The following is a 20,920-nucleotide window of genomic DNA, read 5'->3' as shown; positions in this document are numbered from 1 at the left end:
GATAAGCTTTATACACACTTTATACACACTGGTATCCTTTGGTGTAGGCTCTGTCTAAACTTTGTTCCCCATATTTAATGCTGAAGAACTGAGGTTTACATGCCCTAACAGATGAAAGAGTATTGCCCTCTGTGTTTTAGAAAAATATTTCCATATTAATAAAACATGAGACATACTGGTTTCTTGAAGCATTACAGAGAGGGAAGTGAAGCAGTCATCAGCTCCACGTAGCATAAGAAAAAGTGAAGGAGACATGAATAATAGATGTTTGCATTAGTTTATTGTTTGGTGTCTTTTGCATGATTATCCTATTGACGTGGTAAGTGACGTTGCCATACATATAATAACAATCTAATAATGTAAAGAGAGATGCTTTCCATCAAAGACTGAAATAAATCAGTAAAATAATATTTATAAAGATGTATTAAATGGGCATTTTTTTCCTTCCCTTTGACATAGTTTCTCATAGGGCTTTGCTCTTGTTGGCTCCTCTAGTTAAGGATATATGTTGTGAGTTGTGGCAAAGGTCAATCTCAGTCCAGCAATGTGATGCTTACTTCAGGAGTTTTATATACGGTGATAGAGAGTCACCTTTAATGCTTCTGCGTCTTAACGCTTATCAGAGCTTAGACTTATTAATTCCGGATGTGCTTTCATGCATTCTGTGACAAAGCAGTTAATTACCTTCTCTTATCTTATGGTGCATTTTCTTTGATCAGCTAGTTGAGGTAAAACTGTGTCGGAGCAGCAGCGAAGGAATTCCAATAATAATACTGAATGCTCTTGTTCTTCAGAAGTATTTATGCAAATTCTGTAACTTGTTGTTTAAATTTATTTTTAATTAGCCCTGCATCTTTTGTTTAGTCAGTAACAGCCTAATTAATACACTTACATCATCATCTCTTTGCCATTTGAGTCTTTGTACTTTTCTTTTGTTCTTGAATGAGTCCTTTTCGTAGCGGACTATCACGATTCTCTATATAAATTCATCTTTTACAGTGTATTTCTCACACAACCTATCAGCATTAAACAGCAAAAACTCCATTCAGTCACACTAATGGTCAAGAGGGACCCCTCCAAAATATGTCCGTACAGTTCCAGTTTCTCTCCCAGGTCTTTTTTTCCAGTATGTCTCAGCTTTTGTCCATACACATCACTGGCATGACACTGGACTGGGCAGCGGCAGCCCCTCTCCTCTCAGCCTACCACACATTCGCCTTCCCTTTTCTGCCTTCCGCAGCACATGTACAGAGTGCCACCCAAGAGCCAGGATAGGGTGCTGCGAAGTAAAGACAGCACTTTACAGCCCTCAGAGGCATTATAATCAGTGGACACAAAGAGCTGGGGAGTGGAGGGCAGAGGGTTAATGAGATCAACCACTCAGTGAGGGGGCCTACCTTTTCCAACCTGGGAGGCCATGCCTGCTTTTAGTACTCATCTCCAATCAACTCAGCTAGTCAGTATCCATCACAATCACAGGCACAGAGTCATTTTATCCTAAACTTTCAATTTGAACGTGATTGTGTATTGACTGCATTTCTTTCTCTTCTCCAGGGGAGCTTTGTGGCCAGCATGACTGCCACGCTGAGGCAGATGGACGACTATCATTATGCTCATCTGATCAGCACCTTTGGCAAGATAAGGAGTGATGTGGTGGTGAGTACACCTTATCCGTGTGTCTGCGTCTGCTAGATCACACACTTTAGGCTACATTGTAATGTAGTATCTTAAAATAAGGCCCATAGTTTAGTACTATTTTTTCTCCGTCGTTTCTAGAAATCAGAAATTAAGATTAGATCCGTTAGAAAAATGTTTCTCCTCCACATTGAAGTATTAAATTTAATTTCTTCGTTAGTCCTTGCTCTTGGGCTGCTATATGTACACCATGCTCTTGATGATAGTAGCTCCAAAGGGAAGCAGATTACTCGTTGCAGCCAACAAGTTGTGGAGGAGGGATAAATCTCATTGATGTTATGGATTTCAGGTCTGAATAATTCCTTCCTCAAAGCGGTATTTCTCTAGCATCTGCTGCCAGATTAGCATTTTATTACTGTATTCTGACGGGGGGGGGTCCCACTGTCTGCTTTTACCGCAACACATGACTTTTGAGCTTTATAGGAAGGACAAGAATCTAATTTATGGTACAGGTAAATTTGTATAAAATTCAAGTAGACAGAGATTTAAGTGTTACATGCAGCATATACTGCTTCTACATGGTATTCAATGAACAATTTGCTCCTGTGAGAATTTATAGAATTAGTTATTTGAACTTGTTGTTTGACTGAGCTTGTGTATGCTGACATTCTGTTTAGTGTTAAAATCAGTATTTCTTTACCCGCATGTGTTTGTTGAGGGATTTATGATATTTTTTCATTTGACTGTAAAAAAAATCAACATGAATAGCACTCTGACCCTCATGATTGTACACAGGGCTTGTTTGAGGCTGCCTGTCAAGTTCCCATAGTAGGATAAACAATCTCTGTGGTGAAGTTGGATTTTTCCAGACTCACTGTTCCTGAAGCTGGCGTGGGCCAAATCCACTTTTCAGAACTGATTGCAGCATAAAGGATTTTGTTGTTTTGCCGTTTTTCTCACAACATGCCACCACAAAACACAGGGATTCATCCAGAAGTGAACATCTACAGCCAGAAATAGATTTACATATTTATCTTTTAGGTATCTTTTAGGTATTTGTTGGCACTGTTGGCTAGTGTAAGCTTAAGATTCTAAATGGAAATTTAGAAGTGTGTGTGTGTGTGTGTGTGTGTGTGTGCGTGTGCGTGTGTGTATGTGTATGTGTATATATGTGTTAATGTGAAAGAGAGAAACAAAATTGGTAGAAATTTCACATTATAAAAAAGTCAATGACTTTGTAGCCTTGACAGGGTATGAAGTTAAGGAGGGAGAATGTGAAGCCCTCTTACTGCAGAGAAGGTAGCTGAGCATCTATTAGTAGTATAACTGAAACTAGTTATCAAGTTGTCACGTTATGCTTTAATAGCTGATAATTATATGCCCTTTAAATGATATATAAATATCACACAAAGTGGTGTTCCTGGAGAAGTAAAACAGATGTAATCTCATTGTACTGCTGCATATGAGCATTAACAACATGCTAGATTATGGTCTCAAGTGCCACCTGCTAAAGGGAAATACATGAGTCACCTTGACCTTAAGAACTAATCTAAAAGCTGTTTCTGCCTGAAAGCGACAAACTCAAACTGTTCTTTTCAGGTTGCTCTTATCTTGGTTGTGGGAAGAATAACAGTTTTCATTTTGAAAACTTTCTTTTTCTCTTGCAGGATTTTCTAATGGAAACATTTATCATGTTTAAAGATCTCATTGGGAAAAATGTCTACCCCTCAGACTGGGTCATAATGAACATGATGCAAAATAAGTAAGTACAACCCTACTGGACACACATGCACACACACATGCACACATATAAATCATGCAGCTTTAAACTCCCCACACTGTCGTTGCTAAGGAACAGCAGTCAGAAGAAGGTAAGGATATTTTCTAATGTTTTTCTCTCCATGCAAATATCGGCACAAGGCCTCAGCAGTGTAGCAATCAGATGAGCAGTCAGCGCAGACGCAAATAATCACATGAATTATAGATGCTCAGTTGTATGCTGCCTGCTAATCTCCAAACTTAGTCTCTGCATCTCTTTACTTTGTTGTTTGTTGTGCTGCCCTGGCCTTCTGTTTTATTAATGTGAACCCTGCCTGATTCCATTTTTGCTGAAAATATAAAAAGAAATGAAATGTGCTTTGCGTTTTGGAGTTAGGTAAAGAGCTGTGCTTTTGTGCACACTTCAGGAGAAGTTAGAGTTAGAAAAGTATTTAAGGGCTTTTTTGTGATTTTTTTTTTTTTTTTTTTTTTCTTCCATTTGTACGTTTTTAGAAGAGACATGCACCAGAATGTGTTGCAGTACTCTATTATGCAATTACATGGCAATAGCTGTCAGATGAAAACCTTGAGTCAGTTTTTTGACAACTAAGAAAAAAAATTCCCTCTTCCCAACCAGCATGGAGACATTACTAAATTTGGATGTGGATGTGTTTTACACAGTGGCCAAAAATCCATGGTCACTGCGACATGCACATATTTGTTAAAAGCGTTGCACTCCCATAACATTGTCGGACTCATGACGGACTGTTCAAAAGAGACAAAAAAAAGAATCAAAAGATATATCCAGAGATACTATAATTTTTTCTTCCACTCACTTCTTACTTGTTAAAACCTAGTGCCTACATTAACCACAATGCAACTTGGCCACCCACAATTTGGTTATAGATTCAGGTGTGATATGCTAGCGGTGGCTAATGTATCCTCAAGCTGCTAGCTCCAAGCAGAGAGAAGCAGGCTACAGAGGTCTGGTAAGCTCACTTCTTTCTACCTCCACACCCCCAGATTTTTTTCATTTTCCCATTTGTAGTCTGCATCCCCAACCAACGATTCCTCAAATGACATCACTTGAGGCAATTTATCATGTTTTGTGCAGCTCCCTCTGGAGCCACAAAAGGCTTTATATAACTTCTTTTGCATATGCAGCAGTACTTCCCAAGACTTGACACACTTTGATGCGCAAAATCAACTTTAATGGAAGGTGCATCAGACAAAAAACAAAGACCAAAATTGAAATAAAAAGGCTTTTAACATAACAGGAGAGTACCTTGAGCTGTATCTGTTCAAGCACAGCTTCAAAATGGCCATTTACGGCATGTGCGGAGCTCATAGAGGCAGCCCCTAGTTGACTCTAAGCAGTTTGACTCTCTGCCCACTCTTTCCTAAACCATTCCAACATCATCAGCAGCTAGGATTTATGACTAGAGATTGCATTGCTGCTCAGTTTTGGTTCTATTGCTTTCATCAATCCATTTGATCACTACAAGCCGGACTCCTTTTAGAATTCACATCGTCCCTCCTAAAAACACCGTCAGCCACCTGGGTCACACTGCAGAAGACATCAGTGTAGCTTGGTGATGATGCTCCCCTGTGCCCTGCAGGTGTGCAAATCACATCTTTTCCGCTATAGACTGAGCTGCAGGAGGAATAAAAACATACAGTCCTGACTCTCCTAAGCCACACACACACACGCAAACACGCACACGAACAAAAACACACACACAAAACACATAAAAAACACACCCACCTGCATGCACTGGACTAACAAGCTCGTTCAAACACTCCATTCCCACTGTGAACCTGTACTTTCTGGATGTTTTTTAGGGACATGATGAGCATCACTGAGCCGCCAGCAGTTCATTCTCAGATCATTCTTTAGTGTAGTGCATGAAATGTTTTATTTTCGAATCGTAGACCGGAGGCTAATGTGTCATCCCCCATGCATTAGCAGAATCTTCCCCAGTTGAACCTGTTGTCTACTTGTTCTTATTTCTGACAGCGTCTGCATTCTAGTCAGTGCATTCGACCACTTGCTGGAGTTAAATCATTAATTAACTCATTGAAAAATAAGCCTGTCAAAGACTGACTCATCTCACAGTCTTTATACTTGAGCCTGTTTGAATACTGCAGGTGTTGGCTTTGCAACAAATTAGCAGAACTCTTCCATTTGTCGCCATCAGTCAAAGTGTGTTTGATCGGTTGTTTCCTGCTCCCCACAGTGAGAACCCAAGGTGACACATTCATTCATCCCATGAGAGAGGTATAAATGTGTTGTATTAACAATCTAAGAGCATAGGAAGCGTAGGTGTGTGTGCATCATGCTCTTTGGTTGCACACTCTTGGATTGCCAGAGCACTGGAGTCTGACAGAATTCATGGCAGCCTCATACAGCCTCGCATTTCTGAGGCTGTGGCATTAAAGTAGGACTACCACTTAATCCTAAAGCTCATTTCTATGTTTAAAGCTGTATTAATATTAGTAACCTCGGGGCAGAAAAAAAAAAAATTGAAAAATACATACCTCTTGCATATTATCGCCTCACAAAGTTGGTTTTGTTTGCTATTATTGGTTGTTGCCTATTTACACATCCAGTAGATGTGGAGCAACATTAGCATTTAACACAAGTCAAACATTACTCCTTCTTTAGCCTTGTTTTGGTCAGAAAAATGTCCGGCTCTTATCCTTTAGATTTTCGACTGTATTCACCAGCTATTTGCTTGCATGTCTGCTATTTAGTGCTGGGCACTAAAGTAATGTAAAGTGAGATTTATAATTTTTTTTTTTCTGAAAAATGGTTAATTAGAGTGTGCAATGAGAATAAACCATATAGTCAGTGTACTGTAAATCCAGAACAATAAGCTAAAAATGGGCTAGAAAGCTATGTAGACCACTATTAGCAAAATAGTCATTTGATCCACCTTTACAATAATTGCTTGTTCCTGTTTTTGTTAAGTGCCTTAAAACACGCATTTTTTTTTTAGTAATATTGAAACTCAGTTGACACGTTTTCTGTTCACAGTGTCTTGTTTCTGAGCAATCCACACATGCCACATTCAACACACACATTATCAGCCGTAGCACCGGCAGACACTTTCATCATGTCCATGCATTATGATAGCACCACTAATGAGATGGGCATCAGCAGTAGCAGCAGTCGTTTCCTCCCACTCCCTCTTCTCCACCCATCTTCTCTTACTTCCTCCAGGTTGTAAACTGATTTATGGGCTCTAATTGCCCCGGGGACAGCAGCATCAGGCTGGTTAACCGCAGACTTCCATTTCTCCCATGCCAACTGGCCATGACTTAATAGTAATGGATAATTGGCAGTGGAGATGGACTGACACCTGTTCTTCAAAATGATAGGGAACAAGTTTGCTTGCTAAGGCCGAGAACTTATTTCAATGCCGTCTGACACAGATTTCTTACGTAATATATATCTTATTTGGTGCACATTACACAAAAATGCACAACATTGTTTTTATGCAGAAATGTTAAGGCTTATGGGCACCACGCTTTGAGGATCCTGACATAGACGGCCCACACTTTGTTCCCACTCTTTGGCTTGTGTGGTACCATGGAAATTGGAAATGTTGCAAAAGCTTCAGGAATGCATGTATGACATTCGATGTGAATTTATTCTTCCCTTTTCAGAGGTATAAGTGACCCGTAGGTAAACCTTGATTTTTGTTAAAGAGCGCTTAAGGAATTAGCTCAGTTTGGCATTTGCTTAAACACTATAGTCACTGTTTTCTCGCAGGGATGAAAAAACCTTCCATCAAATTTTTACAACTCAACAGCTGCTGGCTGCTTTGTACAGTCAGCTAAATGTGGTCCCTTACAGATTTGCATAGAAACTTTTCAAGAGCTCTGTGCTCTTCAACCTTATAGCACAAGATGTGCTGAATCACTGCATACTAAGTGTAGTCATCATCATCAGTCAGGGCAGCGTTTATTAGCAGTTTTTCTTCCAGTTGTTGCTTGAAGCGCTTTAACACCTATGGATGTTGCAGCAACGAAAAGACTTGATAAACATATTGATTAAAAAATCAAGGTAGATGATCAACTGTAATTAGTGATATTTAACAAATTGATAAAGTGTTTTATTTTTTTTTTCTGCCAGTCTGAAATTCTCCAATTACTGCAATGACAAAAAGAAGGTTAAGAGGTCAAGTAGAATATTGTTTAATAATCATTGATTCTTATTTTGATATGCAGTACAATACGGTGCATAAAAACGTCTTTTTCATGCCTGTCTGGCTTACTGTGACAAATGATCAAACTTTTAATGTATAAAATTAGAGTTAACATCAGATGACCTTCTTAAAATCTGTTTTTTTCCCCAAATAACACCCACAGTTTCTTGTGGAGCTGTTAATTATGTGTAAGAATAGTAGATGGAGAGACGAATGGGGAGTTCTCAGAGAGCCTGTGTGGCAGATGAAAAGATGAAAGCCCAGGCGAGCTGAAGGAGCAGCTCTTAACCACGGTAACCCATGCCATCAGTCCCTCACAGACTCATTAGGAGAGGGTTTCTGAAGCTGGATGACTGCCGTTTGGAGTTCTCTTCATGATTAATCCAGGACCTGGAGGGCAGGTCTGGAAGGCAGAAAGGAAGGAGGACTCACAGGGAGTGAAAAGACTGCCAAAGATATTGTGATCCTGTTTGTCCCCGTACAACCCACCACCCACCAAGTTTAAAAAAAAAAAAAAAAAAAAAACTGTGCCTGTGGGCTTATGGTTATCTGATTTGACACACTCTCCTCTTAAGGAGAATGCTTTTTTAAGAATTCTAGTTGAAAACCTCACAACTCAATTTTTGGTAACTTTCGTTAATATGTTCCTGTGGTTCTAAAAAAAAATTATAATATCCTTCAAATCCTTTCAAGCTCTGGGAATTCTGACGAGCCATTTTTGCGTATCTAAAAAATAAGGGAATTTTTAACAATTTCTGAAAAGCTCACATTTTGGAGAGCCAAAGTAACACGAATACCATGGAATCATTTTGTGTTAATGTCTTGTCACTATGTGTGTATCAGCTTGACAACAAGCCTTTGCCCATACAAGTAATATTACTTTGCCCATGGAGTGCAGTGCATGTGAGTGGCTGTGATCACGCCGTGTCAGTTGGCCTTTAAATAGTGCCCCCTGAAGAGCGATAACATCCAATGTGATTTCTCTCAACATGTTTTTTTATTTTTAAAAAGTCATCATCAAGAAGCAGCGGGGTGGCTTGCTGTGCAAGAAAACTATCCTTCAACTGGACCTACCAAATTGGAGCCTTAAGTGGAAGTATTCATATCATTTACTTAAGTAAAAGCAGAAAAATACACACTAAAAATACTCTTAATAGTCCAGTAGAAGTGAAAGTCCTGCATTTAGAGTTACATAGAGTAGTGTTAAAAGGAAATCCTTCTGGAATCAAGGTATTAATTTTACAGAATTCCCTCTGTCAGTGTGTTATATTATTATTCCATTAGATTAATATTGCAGGTGCGTTTGCATAGCATGTACAATATTTTCCTCCCAGAACTATAAAACACCAAAAAATTGCAATGAAGTATCTCAGATTTGTACAGTACTTAACATTCCACCTCTGTTTTTATAGATGAACCTGACATTTTATTTTCTTGTGCTGGCAGACAAGAGAAATTACTTTTATTTATTTATTTTTTTTCTGTCAGGTATAAAATAAGGATCCCTTACTACATTGGGGCAGATGCTTCATTGGCGACCCAGTGAATATGTTGCAGCTCATTCCTGTCTTTCCTCTCTGAACATAACTGACTTGTTTGCAGTACACTCAATGAATGCTCCTTTCACTTTGATAACCCAATTACTTATGTCTCTTGATCAGCAGTGTGTCAAACTGAATGACCCCATTCATGACTGCATATCTGATGTGCATTTAAGTTAGCATTCAAATCAGCATTGATGCAAACTGCAATCAACATGGACTAAAAGGGCACCCGTGGCATGAATGTCATTCTGCTTATATGCCAAAGCGTATAATCATCTCTACCACACTGATTTTAAGTGTATTAGAGATGATTATATACATGCAATCCATGTAAACAGTTGCACTGTATGAAACATGGCTATGACTTCGTCAGAGGATTGTAGGAGAGTGTGAACATTTCCATATAATTTGTACGTTTAAAAAATATATGAAAAAAACCTAAAATATTAAAGATTTACACTGTTGGAATCTGTTTTAAATGCTTCATGATTAATCTGATAACTTTGAATATGCCTCATTATCTCATCCATTGCACAACATGAACCTCGCCAGCCTCCTGGCTCCAGTGTGGAAAGTGGGAGTTTTCCTTCTTGCTAGTATTTAAATCAGACTGTGTTGCTTCATTAGTAATCCGTTCACCTCTTCACAATCTTTTGGCCTGGACGAAAAGCAGCCTTTGCTGTCATTGTTACCTGTCAGATCTGTGTTCATAGGCTGGTGGAAGCTATTGTGCTTCAGCTCTGACACTGGCATCACACTGCCTGGTGCTGCCAAGTCAGATGTACTGCAGATATTTTTTGAGAGTATTTGCATGATAGACAGGGCCCCAGTGGCCTGTGGGGTTCAGTCAGCAATCATATATTTTCCACTGTTATTTTATACAGTCTCATAGCCACATAATATGGGTCCCAACTCACGAACACACATATCTACAGTAATCTTTTACTTGGCCTCCATCATCAGTTCAGTTTTTTACGGAAAAATGCAGCAAAGGTCCTCTAAAGGGTTTCCTAGTTCTGTAAGTAACTTCTAAGAGATATAACTATTCCCGTACAGCTCTCTTTTTTAATCATTGACTGTGTTATGCTTCATATTTGTAATCTAATAGTATTTGTATATTACCTTGATTAAAAACAGTGCTATATGCACATGCTATGACATTCACGTCAGCCGCAGCAGTGCTTTGTGTACAGTGCTAATTAGCAGATGTTAGCATGCTGATGCACTAAACCGCGATAACATTGTAAACATTGGACCTGCTAAACATTAGCATGTTAGCATTGTCGCCATGAGCCTGTAGCCAATGCTAGCATTAGCACTTAGCTCAAAGTATGGCTGTGAAACCTCAAGGTTATGTCATCGTAAGAAAACTGTTTGCATCCAAGAAAGCTATACTTTGTATCAGCACAGTCAAAGACACAGTGCCAGATTTTCGATTAACTAATAATGTAACTTTCTGGATGCTCAAATTACCGAAAAGTTGTACAGTGTCAAGTTTGCTGCTGTTCGATACTTGACCTTGTCATTGTTTGCACAAAGAAAAATCGCTTTGACTAGCAAAGTAAACTAAAATTGAATATATTATTTAGCGAAATTATAACAATTTTTTCACCTTTGGCCTTGTCCGCCGACAGGTTCAACCTGACAGCTTCATAAAATATTAATTTAATGCTGTGTTTTAGTGTTTCAAAACATGCCACTGTGCACCACTCCCGATGTATTAATTAAAGGACATAATGGATTTCAGCTTTAAGATATAAGCCTCGTTTTGTATCTGGTGCAATGATTTTATTTTGGCACCATCATCCCAGCTACGTTTAAGGTTTAAATACTAAAGTGGAGTGAGGAAGTGAGGAGTTCTTTTCCCCTCAGTCTAAATAGAAAAGTCTAACAGATGAAAGCACTTCTTAGACTCACCCCAGTGATATTTTTGAGTCATTAGAGCTTCCGTCAGCTTCCCTGGGGTGTGCTTCTCAGTATAAATTCTCACAGCCTAGTTTATCTGAAAAGCCATGACAAACTTTATCTACAGTTGGGTATACTGTATTTAAGATGCATTAGAGGAAAACTGTCACACTGGAGGGATATTTGGGTTAAAAACATGTTGACAGATAGATTGGTCTAATATTAGATCAGTTGTCTGAAATAAAGGTATTATAATTTAATAAACTCATCTGATAACGAAGGGTTTTGACCTTGCCTTATCTCTCAGCACAGGCAGATTCGCCAGCTATTCAGCAATAGTATGCAAATAGATCGTGATCATTATCGAGGATGCTCTCCGAACTCAATTAGCAAGTATTATCTGCTGATAACCTTTCATTAGCATAAATACTAGGTGTCTGTGGTGCAGATCGCCTGACAGAGCTCAAGACTGTGTAGCAAGGCTGCAGGAAGTCAGCTGGTTTCAAATTTAAAAGCGAATCTTCTGTTGTCTGTGTTGCGATGTAAATTTGCAGCACACCCATCAATCCACCGTTATGGGGTGATTTTTCTGACACTGACATTTTGATGGAGCATTTTTATCATAATGATGCCATATGTATACTGTATCAAAATGAATCTAATGTGTAGGAGGTGCTATGCTGCTGGTTCACTGCCTAATTAAAAAAGTTAAAGGATCTCCAAGTTTTGTTTTTGTCTCCCTAAGCAGAAAATAGGGAAGCCCGTGATTTCTGGAGATGATTAGAGCTACCTTGATTTCCCGGCTGAACTTGAGATGAAAAAACTGAAAGCAGCAGGAGGGCAGGCTGTTTTTAGGAACTACACATATCTAGGGTGTCCCCAGAAATTCTTGATATCTTAGCTGAGGACATAAATCAAATACTAAATCCACTGGATAAGTCTTTGATTACATTTGTGGTAGCAGACTAAATTTCCCAGGAATTAACATTTTGCTTCTAGTTGTAATTAAGTTATAAAGAACTGGTTTGTCATTGTCTCTCCATTTACATCTGAGCATCTTATTTTCCCTCTGCAGCGTAATGACTGGCCATCACAGATGTTGCAAGGGAAGCCAAGTTTCTTCCCCCTGGCATTTGGCGCTGTGAATAATGCAAGCTTAAAGGGGCACCACAGACTGTATAATATACAGTTAATGTTCACTGTGCAGAAAGTCTAGATTCACCCTCATATTGCTGTTTCTGTGCAAAGACTATTCCCTGAAATCAATATGGTGATTAATTATAGAATGTACAGTAATTACATCTTTTAATGAACAAGTCCTTTTGGACTAACTCAAATACAGACAGAGTAGAGCTTTTGTTAGTATATCACATTTATTTAAGGACAACGATTTTACAAATTCATACGTTTAAACCCACATTAAAAAAGATATATTCCAGAGTTCAAGAAATTAGCTCTGAATGCTTTTAATCTTGTTTGAAATGGCCTTTTTGGAGTATCTTAGTAAGAGCCCACAGTGAGGGAGAGTATATTCTATTTTCATCCGCCTCATTAAGTTTTTCACTTTAATTAATGACGGAATGTGCTCACAGAGGAACTGTCACGTCTGTTCGTTAAAGCCCATTATATGTCTGCGCTCAGCAAGATTGCTGGCTTCCAAATTGGCTTTCAGGTACTGGAGTTTACATTATTGTGTAACCCGCAACATGAGAGGGAGGCACTCATAAAACATGTTTATGCAAACCATCTCACATTAGTGTAAAGACACTGCAGATCGGTAATGTAGAGAGCACAGGAGATTTCATCTGCCTGGATCATCAACCAATTGTAGTGGAACCACGAAGGAGTTGCCGGTACTAGAAAGGGAGATTAGGAAGAAATGGTTGATTACAGCTGCATTTCGCCTGTTGAGTCATATTTCGCCAGAAGCTTTGAAGAGTATTGATCTCGCTCCTTTGCTCATGGTGTGACCCAGCAGTGAGAGCTGTTTGCTACCTTGGTAATGTCTGTAGAAATTACAGCTATTGGTGATTAGAAATAAAGTTACTTGGACCCATCACATCCTTCACACATAAGCTAGCTTTTGTACTGCCAATGAAATGAGCCAAATTATTATTATTATTATTACTGAATATGTTTCATTACCCCGCCTGAGCGTTATACCACTGATTAAAGTTGGTATAATGCAGATTTAGGTTTTGTAGGTCAGTAGTTTTTCCTGTAGTTGTCTAGTTGCATAGACCATAAAGATAAGGCTTATCCTCTTCCTTTTTTTTATTGACTTTTCACTGGATTTTTTTTTTCCTTTTTTTAAGTAAAGAATTGGTTTAAATTTCCCTGTCACCATGCACCTTAATGTTGTTGTGTTTCCTGCTGCAAGAATCAATACTTTTTTTCAGCGCTTAACAAAATGTTTTAGTGTTTGTACTGCTAGCAAACTTATTTTGACATGGATGTTTGTATTGTTAATTTTTGAGATCAAATGTAATTTATGTATTTATTTGACTTTATTGTTGTTGTATTTTTGTTAGGGACAATACATATTCTTCAAGATCTTATCTATTGTCTTATTAGGAAAACAATTCAATGACATGAACTTTTTAATAAGCAGTTCCTGATTTAAATTACTGGGACTGCAGAGTTTTTGGGCTTGCGATGCAAGACCTATGATCCAAGAGATTTTGTATTTCCCCAGTACGAAGCTGTTGAAACGAATACAGTATATTGCCTTCCGTTAGTCTTTTTCAAAATATGGAGATCTTGTTGTTGTAATTGAAAGTAAATTCATATTGTCAGAGTTAGGAAACTTGAGCTGCGGGTGAAATGCATTTAGACAACCCAAATTATGAGAGAGTCACATGGTTTAGCCGGGATCAGATTATTGTCAACAAAGTCGGCATAGAATTTTAGAACTCCTTCCATTTGAAGATATGTGATTCTAGCCCGTTCCAATTCAGTCATTATTATATTTGCAAGGACTGGTCCAATTGGTGATCCCATAGATGCCCCATCTGTTTTTTAATATAGCAATTATTATTACAGTAGTATGTGTTTTTCTTGATGTTTGTTGAGATCTCGTTCCCACTGTAGATTTCTCCTCAAGATAACATCATTCGTTTTCTTTAATGATAAATTCATGAACGGAGACTCAACATCAAATGACACAAAGCTGTATCTGTCTCCATAAAAGTGTATTTCTATATCCTTAATGTGATTCGCTGCGTCGAAGGAATCCTGAATTGTGTATTCATTTGTTGCCACAGGGGCTAGAAAAGATGTAAGAAACTTTGTCTCTAAACTTTGATGTCTGTAATAGGGTGTAACCTTCCTCCATTCCGCCCTATTATTACTCAACTACATGGACAAACTCTTTATGAAACTCTTGGGGAGGCCTTTTTCCTTTGTCTGGTGGGAGAATAACATAATACCACCAGATAAAAAACAAACACTTGTTCTAGTAACTAAAACTAGTGTTTGTTTTTTATCTGGTTACATTATGTTATTGGTATGGGCTAGAATCTAGTTCATAACGTGCCACCATAACAACTGTAGATGCATCTGGAAAGCACAATTAAAGTTCAACAGTTTTCTACAGACAACTGGTATAAATAAATGATCTCACTGACTGCTGTTCTGCATACCCTTCAACCATCTTTAAATAGTCACCTGTATATTCAAAATAAGCAAAATTCCCCCTTTTTTTTATATTTTTGAAAATTAAAAACTGAAAATAATGAGACTCACATATTGTGCAGTGATATTTCTCAGCCGACAGGTGCAGTGGACGGAAACACATTTTAGCATTAGTCCAGTGTTAAGCGTATCAACTATATTGGCATGTTCACAGCTGCAGAAAATTGAGTGAGGTGTGCAGAGGGGGAGCCTGTGCTTGTGCAGACAGGATGGTGGTAATAGGCTATCTGAGTGCTTAGGAGATGGGGGGGGGGGGGTCTCCCACTCTGAGGTCAGGGAGCCAGAGAAATGGACTTCTAATGACTTATCCAAAGGGATTCAATGACAGTTAACCTTTCCAGCTAATGATTAAGGTGACTCTTAATATGTATCACACATCAGCCCAAGATAGCATTGAGTCCGCAATGGAGATAAATGTGGGACATGAATATTGTATGGCTTTAAAATACCCTAGATCCCACAGCATGCTAGTCTCAACAGTGATGGTTATTCCTGTTCAAGGTCAATTAGATGGGGCAGTGAGGGAAACCCCAGTCCTGTCTACACCAGTGAAATTTAGAGCCTCGAGTAGGCTCAGCTGATAGGGACCCTCACTGCCACGCCGCTAACATAAAAGTAAGAGACTAGTCGATGATGTGTGAGGAATGTCCAGTTCCCGCGGGAGACCCAGTTCCAGGAAGCCTTTCGCTTACACCATGACAAAGGCAGACGGCTCTGTTGGAGCAGCCTGTGCAGCAGATGTCAACTCACCTGCCAGTGTCAGTTACCTGAGCGTTACATCTTAATGCCGCTTCATTGCCCGCTCATGAACCCCTGATGCAATCCACTCAAAGTTGCATAACAATTGTCCTTGTTTCACCTTGCTATTTTTTATCGCACATTCTGATGTATCGTCTTATGCTGCCTTGGGCTATCATTTGTTGCAGTTTCTTTACTGATTAGTAGTTGCCTGGAAAATGCTCACAGCAATTGAAGCAGGGACCGAGATTGAGAAACTACAAGAACCCGGGGTGATTGTTCCTTAAATAATATAAATCAGGTTATTGAAAATGCTGTGCTAGACATTTTTTCTCCTACACTTATGATAAAGGACTTCTTTTTTTTAATTCCTAGAGATTATTACATACATTGTTGAATGGCTGGTTTCGCCAGGAAATGAAGTTAAATAGTTGATGGGCCTCTGACTCTGTAAGTAGCAATCATAATTCCCTTCTAAAAGCTTCATGCCACTTAAGTTATTAACATTTAATTCTGCAACATCAGAGTGGATTAACCCATCAGCCAGTGTTCTCATTAAGACCTACTCATTGCATCTTTTTTAGGGAGTGCCTTGAGCCCTTTTGTACCTCAGTCTGCCAAATAGAGAGACTGAACCTGTGTTTCACCTCTGTGGGAAGCAAATATTTTCCACAAGGGCAGTCATTCTTTGTGGAAGTATTTTTCTCCCTTTGTCTGGCTTTGGCTTTCTTGTCTGGCTGCAGTTTTAAGACTACTAGTTCAGTTTTTCTAATTAAACGTCATTGTATATTGCGTGTAGTATCTTTTTTTACATCTTCTAGTGTTTATTTTTATATACCAAGGGTCTGCTGATGGAAATTAGCTGTCAGCTAAAAATTGTATGAAGCTTCTCTTCCCTTTAATTGAGATTAATGTTTTTGAGCAGGTCCCTGAGAAATATGTTTAATAAAGTAAAATTTAAAAAATTAACTTTATAAAAGCATAACCTAAACTTCTAATTCTTCACTCAGTGCCTTTTCCTAGAGGTGGTATGAGGTAGCAGCAACAATACATATTGGTTTGATCCATTAAGTGGTAGAATGTAAGTAAATATTTAAGAGAAATCATTGTATTACCTTGAAAATGTAAATGTAATGCATAAAAATATACAACAATCTAACTGAACTGCTTTGGTCAAACATGGCTCATTTGTCAGCATGTCCTCTACACATGACATTTTGTTATGAGTTCATATGTTGTGTACAGTGGTGTTTGCGGGGGATGTGATTATGAATACTTGGGGGCTACGTGATCAGCAGCCAAAGTGGTTTCAGTGGGGAATCCACAGAGTTGTCTGGAAGTGACCTATAAGCCCATGTAATTAGAAACTATAGAATGTAAATACCTTTATTTAAATGTGGAAAAATACTTCTTTCGTCAGTAAGAAGGCTAGACAAACACAAACACTTTCCTCTTATCTTTCCAGAGTGTTCCTACGGGCCATTAATCAATATGCAGCAGTGCTGAACAAGAAGTTTCTGGATCAAACCAACTTTGAGCTACAGGTAAGAGCTGAATTAATTAAAATCCTTTTTAAACAACCTTGATACCAGCCGCCCCGCCCAGCTAAAAAAAAAAAAAAGACAATTTTGTTTTTGTCAAGGCAACACTAGATCACTGTAAGTGCGATTAACAGCAGTTTCAGAAAATGGCATTTTTTAAGCCAGCACTTTACTGCAGTTTCACACTGAGGCTGTATTTAATGTTTCACATGCAGCATTGTTGGACCTTGTGCATAGAAAAAACATCACTGAAGGCGGTAGACATAGATATTGTGGAGAGGGAACATCAGTTACTCTGTAAAGGCTGGCACTTTGATGTGCATTTCTGAACTTTTTAACCTGCTCTCCCTGGAATAGAACAACTTTTTCTGCTTGCCTTTTAAATGTCTGACATATGGAAGAATGTTAATGTTGTCAACAACTAAACCAATCTTAGCTTTTGAGGCCTTTATGGATTGATTATTGTAACGGTGTTTTAGGGAGACTTATACAACTTGGAGCTCTTTATAGTGTATGGATAAAGCTGGGTTTTCGTCATTTCAAATTATAGCTCAGTGGTGTAAAGATAATTTATATGTATGGAATCTTAGTCTTATTCTTCCCTTTTTATTTTTCTCGCTAAAAAGTTGTATATTTTGGTTTATGTGCTATGATTCTGTCTAGTCTTTATATTATAACCTCATCATGAAGAGATTTATTTCCTATGTGTGCATGCAGGGGTTATTTGCCCAGCTGTGAATAATGATGGCTACAGTAGCACTGCTTTTAGCTGCTGTCATTGTCTGATTGAGAGTGTGCTCTTGAGGCAAGTGGTTTAAATGACCAACCTCTCCATCTATTGGGACAGCTTCCCGCCATACAAGTATAGCCATCTCATCTAAACCTTTTGATTTAATGAAACTGTAAAGCTTTCAATCCCACATAGTGTGCTGTGGTACTGAATGATATTGTTCTAAAGCTGATTTTGGACTGTGCGTTAAATTTATTTTTTTTCTTTCCCCACCACACACTCTGTCTGTGTCTCTGTATTTATATGGGCCAGCTGTGGAACAACTACTTTCACCTGGCTGTAGCCTTCCTCACCCAGGAGTCATTGCAGCTGGAGAACTTCTCAAGCGACAAAAGAGCCAAGATCTTCCACAAGTGAGTATGAGCGCTCTCTTGGTCCACAGGACATTCTCATTGTACACCGGCCCAAGCTCCCTCCCCAGCTTGAGCAGGCTTTTATGTAATTCATCACATGGAGGCTCAGTGATACTCAACTCCGCATGGTTCCAATAGAGGCTGCACTAGATTTTTGCCCTTCTAAACAAAGCAGAGCAGCGACATAGTAACTCCAGGGGTTATGCAGAGCTCATCTTGTGCTCAAATCTCCGGTATTAGACAAAGTTGGGAATCTCTTCTTGGAATTAAGACACAGGTCAATGTTTTCTCATTAAAGCATACTTTTTTCCTCTTAATCTCTCAACACAAAAAGGGGAGATATTTTGATATCACACTGCACAGAGTTTTTAAATGGCAAGAGTTTTCAATCCGGACAGTTTAGATATTTATTGTCTCAGAAAGTCTGCCCTCTTTTCAGCTATAAGTTCAGAGAGCGGTTTCATTTTTCATTCATCCACTGCCTATATCTTTTAACAGCCATTCATCTACATTAGTATTTCTCATAGAGTCTGGTAATGAAGTCAAATGTGTAAATGCTCTCTGGGCAGACTTGCAGCATATTGGCTCTCGTCTTAATTTGGGGAAACTTTTGTCACTAAAGCATACATCACACTGCCCCGTGCTTGACAGAGAGACGTCTCTTTGGTGATTGCTTTATTATCGGGCCTGATAAACTCCAACACACACACACACACACACACACACACACACACAGCCGAACGCAGTAAACAAGACATTCCCAGCAACCCCCACCCTACCTTTATCGACACGTCGGCCATCCCCAAAAGAAACAGCTATTTGTTTCACATTCACAAGAACAGCCATTCCTTGCGTGAGTATAGGAAAGGGCTGATCTCTGCCTTGCTATTTCTAGACTGTTTAGTTAACATTCCCAAATATGTCATTCAAATATAGCCAGAGCAAGCGAAACAGCTATTATGCAGGATTTGTCAAATTCTCTTTCACCCATTCTTTCTACCTCTACCCACCCACTCTCCTTCGTCTCCGTCCGTCTCCACCTACCTCTAACCTCCTCTCTTTTACCTCTCCCTCTGTCCATCCCATTTCTTTGTGTGCTGGCAAATAAATTGTCAGTCCTGCCTGCAATACCAATTAATGTGCCTTGCTCGGGGCGCAGAGACCAGAGGGGTGACATCAGAGGTGTGTGAGGCACGGCTCTTTAGTGCTCTGCATCGGCTTTTCTCCTGCATCACACGTCTCGCAGTGCCGTTTGTGAAGTTCTGGTCTATTACTGTTGTCTGTGTGATCCTTCGCACACTTAATCCACCAGGACACTGACAGGCTAACATGTCTTTATAGATACGCATGGTCTGCATTAGAGGATAAATGCATCTCTGCGTGTCTGTACTCCTGTGTTAAAGGATGATTCCAATTTTTCTTATTTTCTTAGTTTTGGCCGTAATTCCCATCAATTATAATACCATTGTACTCGCCAAGTCAATTACTAAGCTCTGCAGAGAGCGAAGAGCCACAACCTCAAGAAACATAAACAGATGAAAATGAAGGTTTTCAACCACCAGGTTAGCCAAACTTATTTATAAGAGAAAATACTGCCTTCTTTCTCCCATCTTGAACTACTATACAGTTTTCTTGAGCAATGAAGAATTATTTTTTGATTTACCTCCAAATAAAGTGGTTTAGATAATATGGCTGAACTGTAATATCTCCATGTTCCCATACGTCAGCAACAACTTTAATGAGCACAATGTTATCATGTTATCATTCTTCGACTGTTCATGTAGAAGGGCTAAGGCCAGAGACAGAGGATATGCAGCCCCACACAGACATACAGAGCTGGATAAATGAGTATGCAGCAATGTCGTTGTCATGATATCCCCAAACAGTGTGAGTGATGACGACAGGGAGTCTCATATTGTTTGGTTTTGTGAATATCTCACACTTCTTTCACTTTTAGCTTTGATCACAACTCCTGTTCTTACAGGTCACTGTATGTCAATTACTTGTGTGTTTTTTTTCTCTCTTGCTGTATCTGCCACTCTGTCTTTATTTTTTTTTCTCTCTCTTCTGTTTCCGTCACCTCATTCCTCCATATCCATCTCCTCCTTTTTGCCTCTCATTCTTGCTATTTGCCCCGTTACCCAGTTGCATTACACAGCACAAGCTGCTGAGAGACCCAGATCCACTCACCACTGGCTGCTGTCCCTCTGAATGCGTGTTATTCTTAGTTAACCTCACCCAGAGCTTTCCACCCCATAGCTGACAGGTAGACGTTGTAGGGTCCTGACAGCCGACAGTCATAGCCGCCCATCTCGCTGCCTATAGGAGTGTGAAAGAACAGCATCCTGCATTTGTCTAAGCTCAGATGAGGGACATGATGCATCCTGAGAATCATCTGCTCCCTGCAGCCGCACAGAAGTGGAGACGCAAACCCTCATGCTTCCGCTGGCGCACATACATACTTTGAGAACAATCATACTCACAGATACGCGCAGGAATAAATGATAAGGCACACATATAGTTGCACATTAAAGTATGGATGACAGGCAAAAACAGTCGAAAATGTAACAAATAATGCATTTCCTTTTTCTTTTTTTTCTTTTTTTTTTGCATGCAGCTTTAAGGTAATTTGTAGAGGCGGGCATCTATTTATATTTTATCATCTTGCCAATACTTTGCCTAACGATCCCTCTTTGGGCTTTGCAATACAGCTCCCTTTGACAGATAAATATAGTAAAGTGTTTTGACCAGG

The 20,920-nt window shown here is 39.2% G+C and overlaps 1 protein-coding gene across 4 annotated transcripts in view; it reads left to right on the top strand.

The window, feature by feature from the left end:
* dock1 (dedicator of cytokinesis 1) overlaps nt 1–20,920 on the top strand; it is a 179,096-nt gene that overhangs the window by 120,088 nt on the left and 38,088 nt on the right. For all 4 annotated transcript variants that reach the window (XM_040134778.1, XM_040134777.1, XM_040134776.1 and 1 more), the window contains 4 exons: nt 1,555–1,656; nt 3,303–3,397; nt 16,950–17,028; nt 18,068–18,168. In XM_040134778.1, the coding sequence (XP_039990712.1) occupies nt 1,555–1,656; nt 3,303–3,397; nt 16,950–17,028; nt 18,068–18,168 (377 nt within the window). The remainder of the gene's footprint in view (nt 1–1,554; nt 1,657–3,302; nt 3,398–16,949; nt 17,029–18,067; nt 18,169–20,920) is intronic.

The sequence above is a fragment of the Xiphias gladius genome, chromosome 9, assembly GCF_016859285.1.
Source record: "Xiphias gladius isolate SHS-SW01 ecotype Sanya breed wild chromosome 9, ASM1685928v1, whole genome shotgun sequence".
Classification (NCBI taxonomy): Eukaryota; Metazoa; Chordata; class Actinopteri; order Istiophoriformes; family Xiphiidae; genus Xiphias; species Xiphias gladius.
The sequence above is the reverse complement of the archived record's forward strand: the minus strand, read 5'-3'. Positions and strand labels throughout refer to the sequence as shown.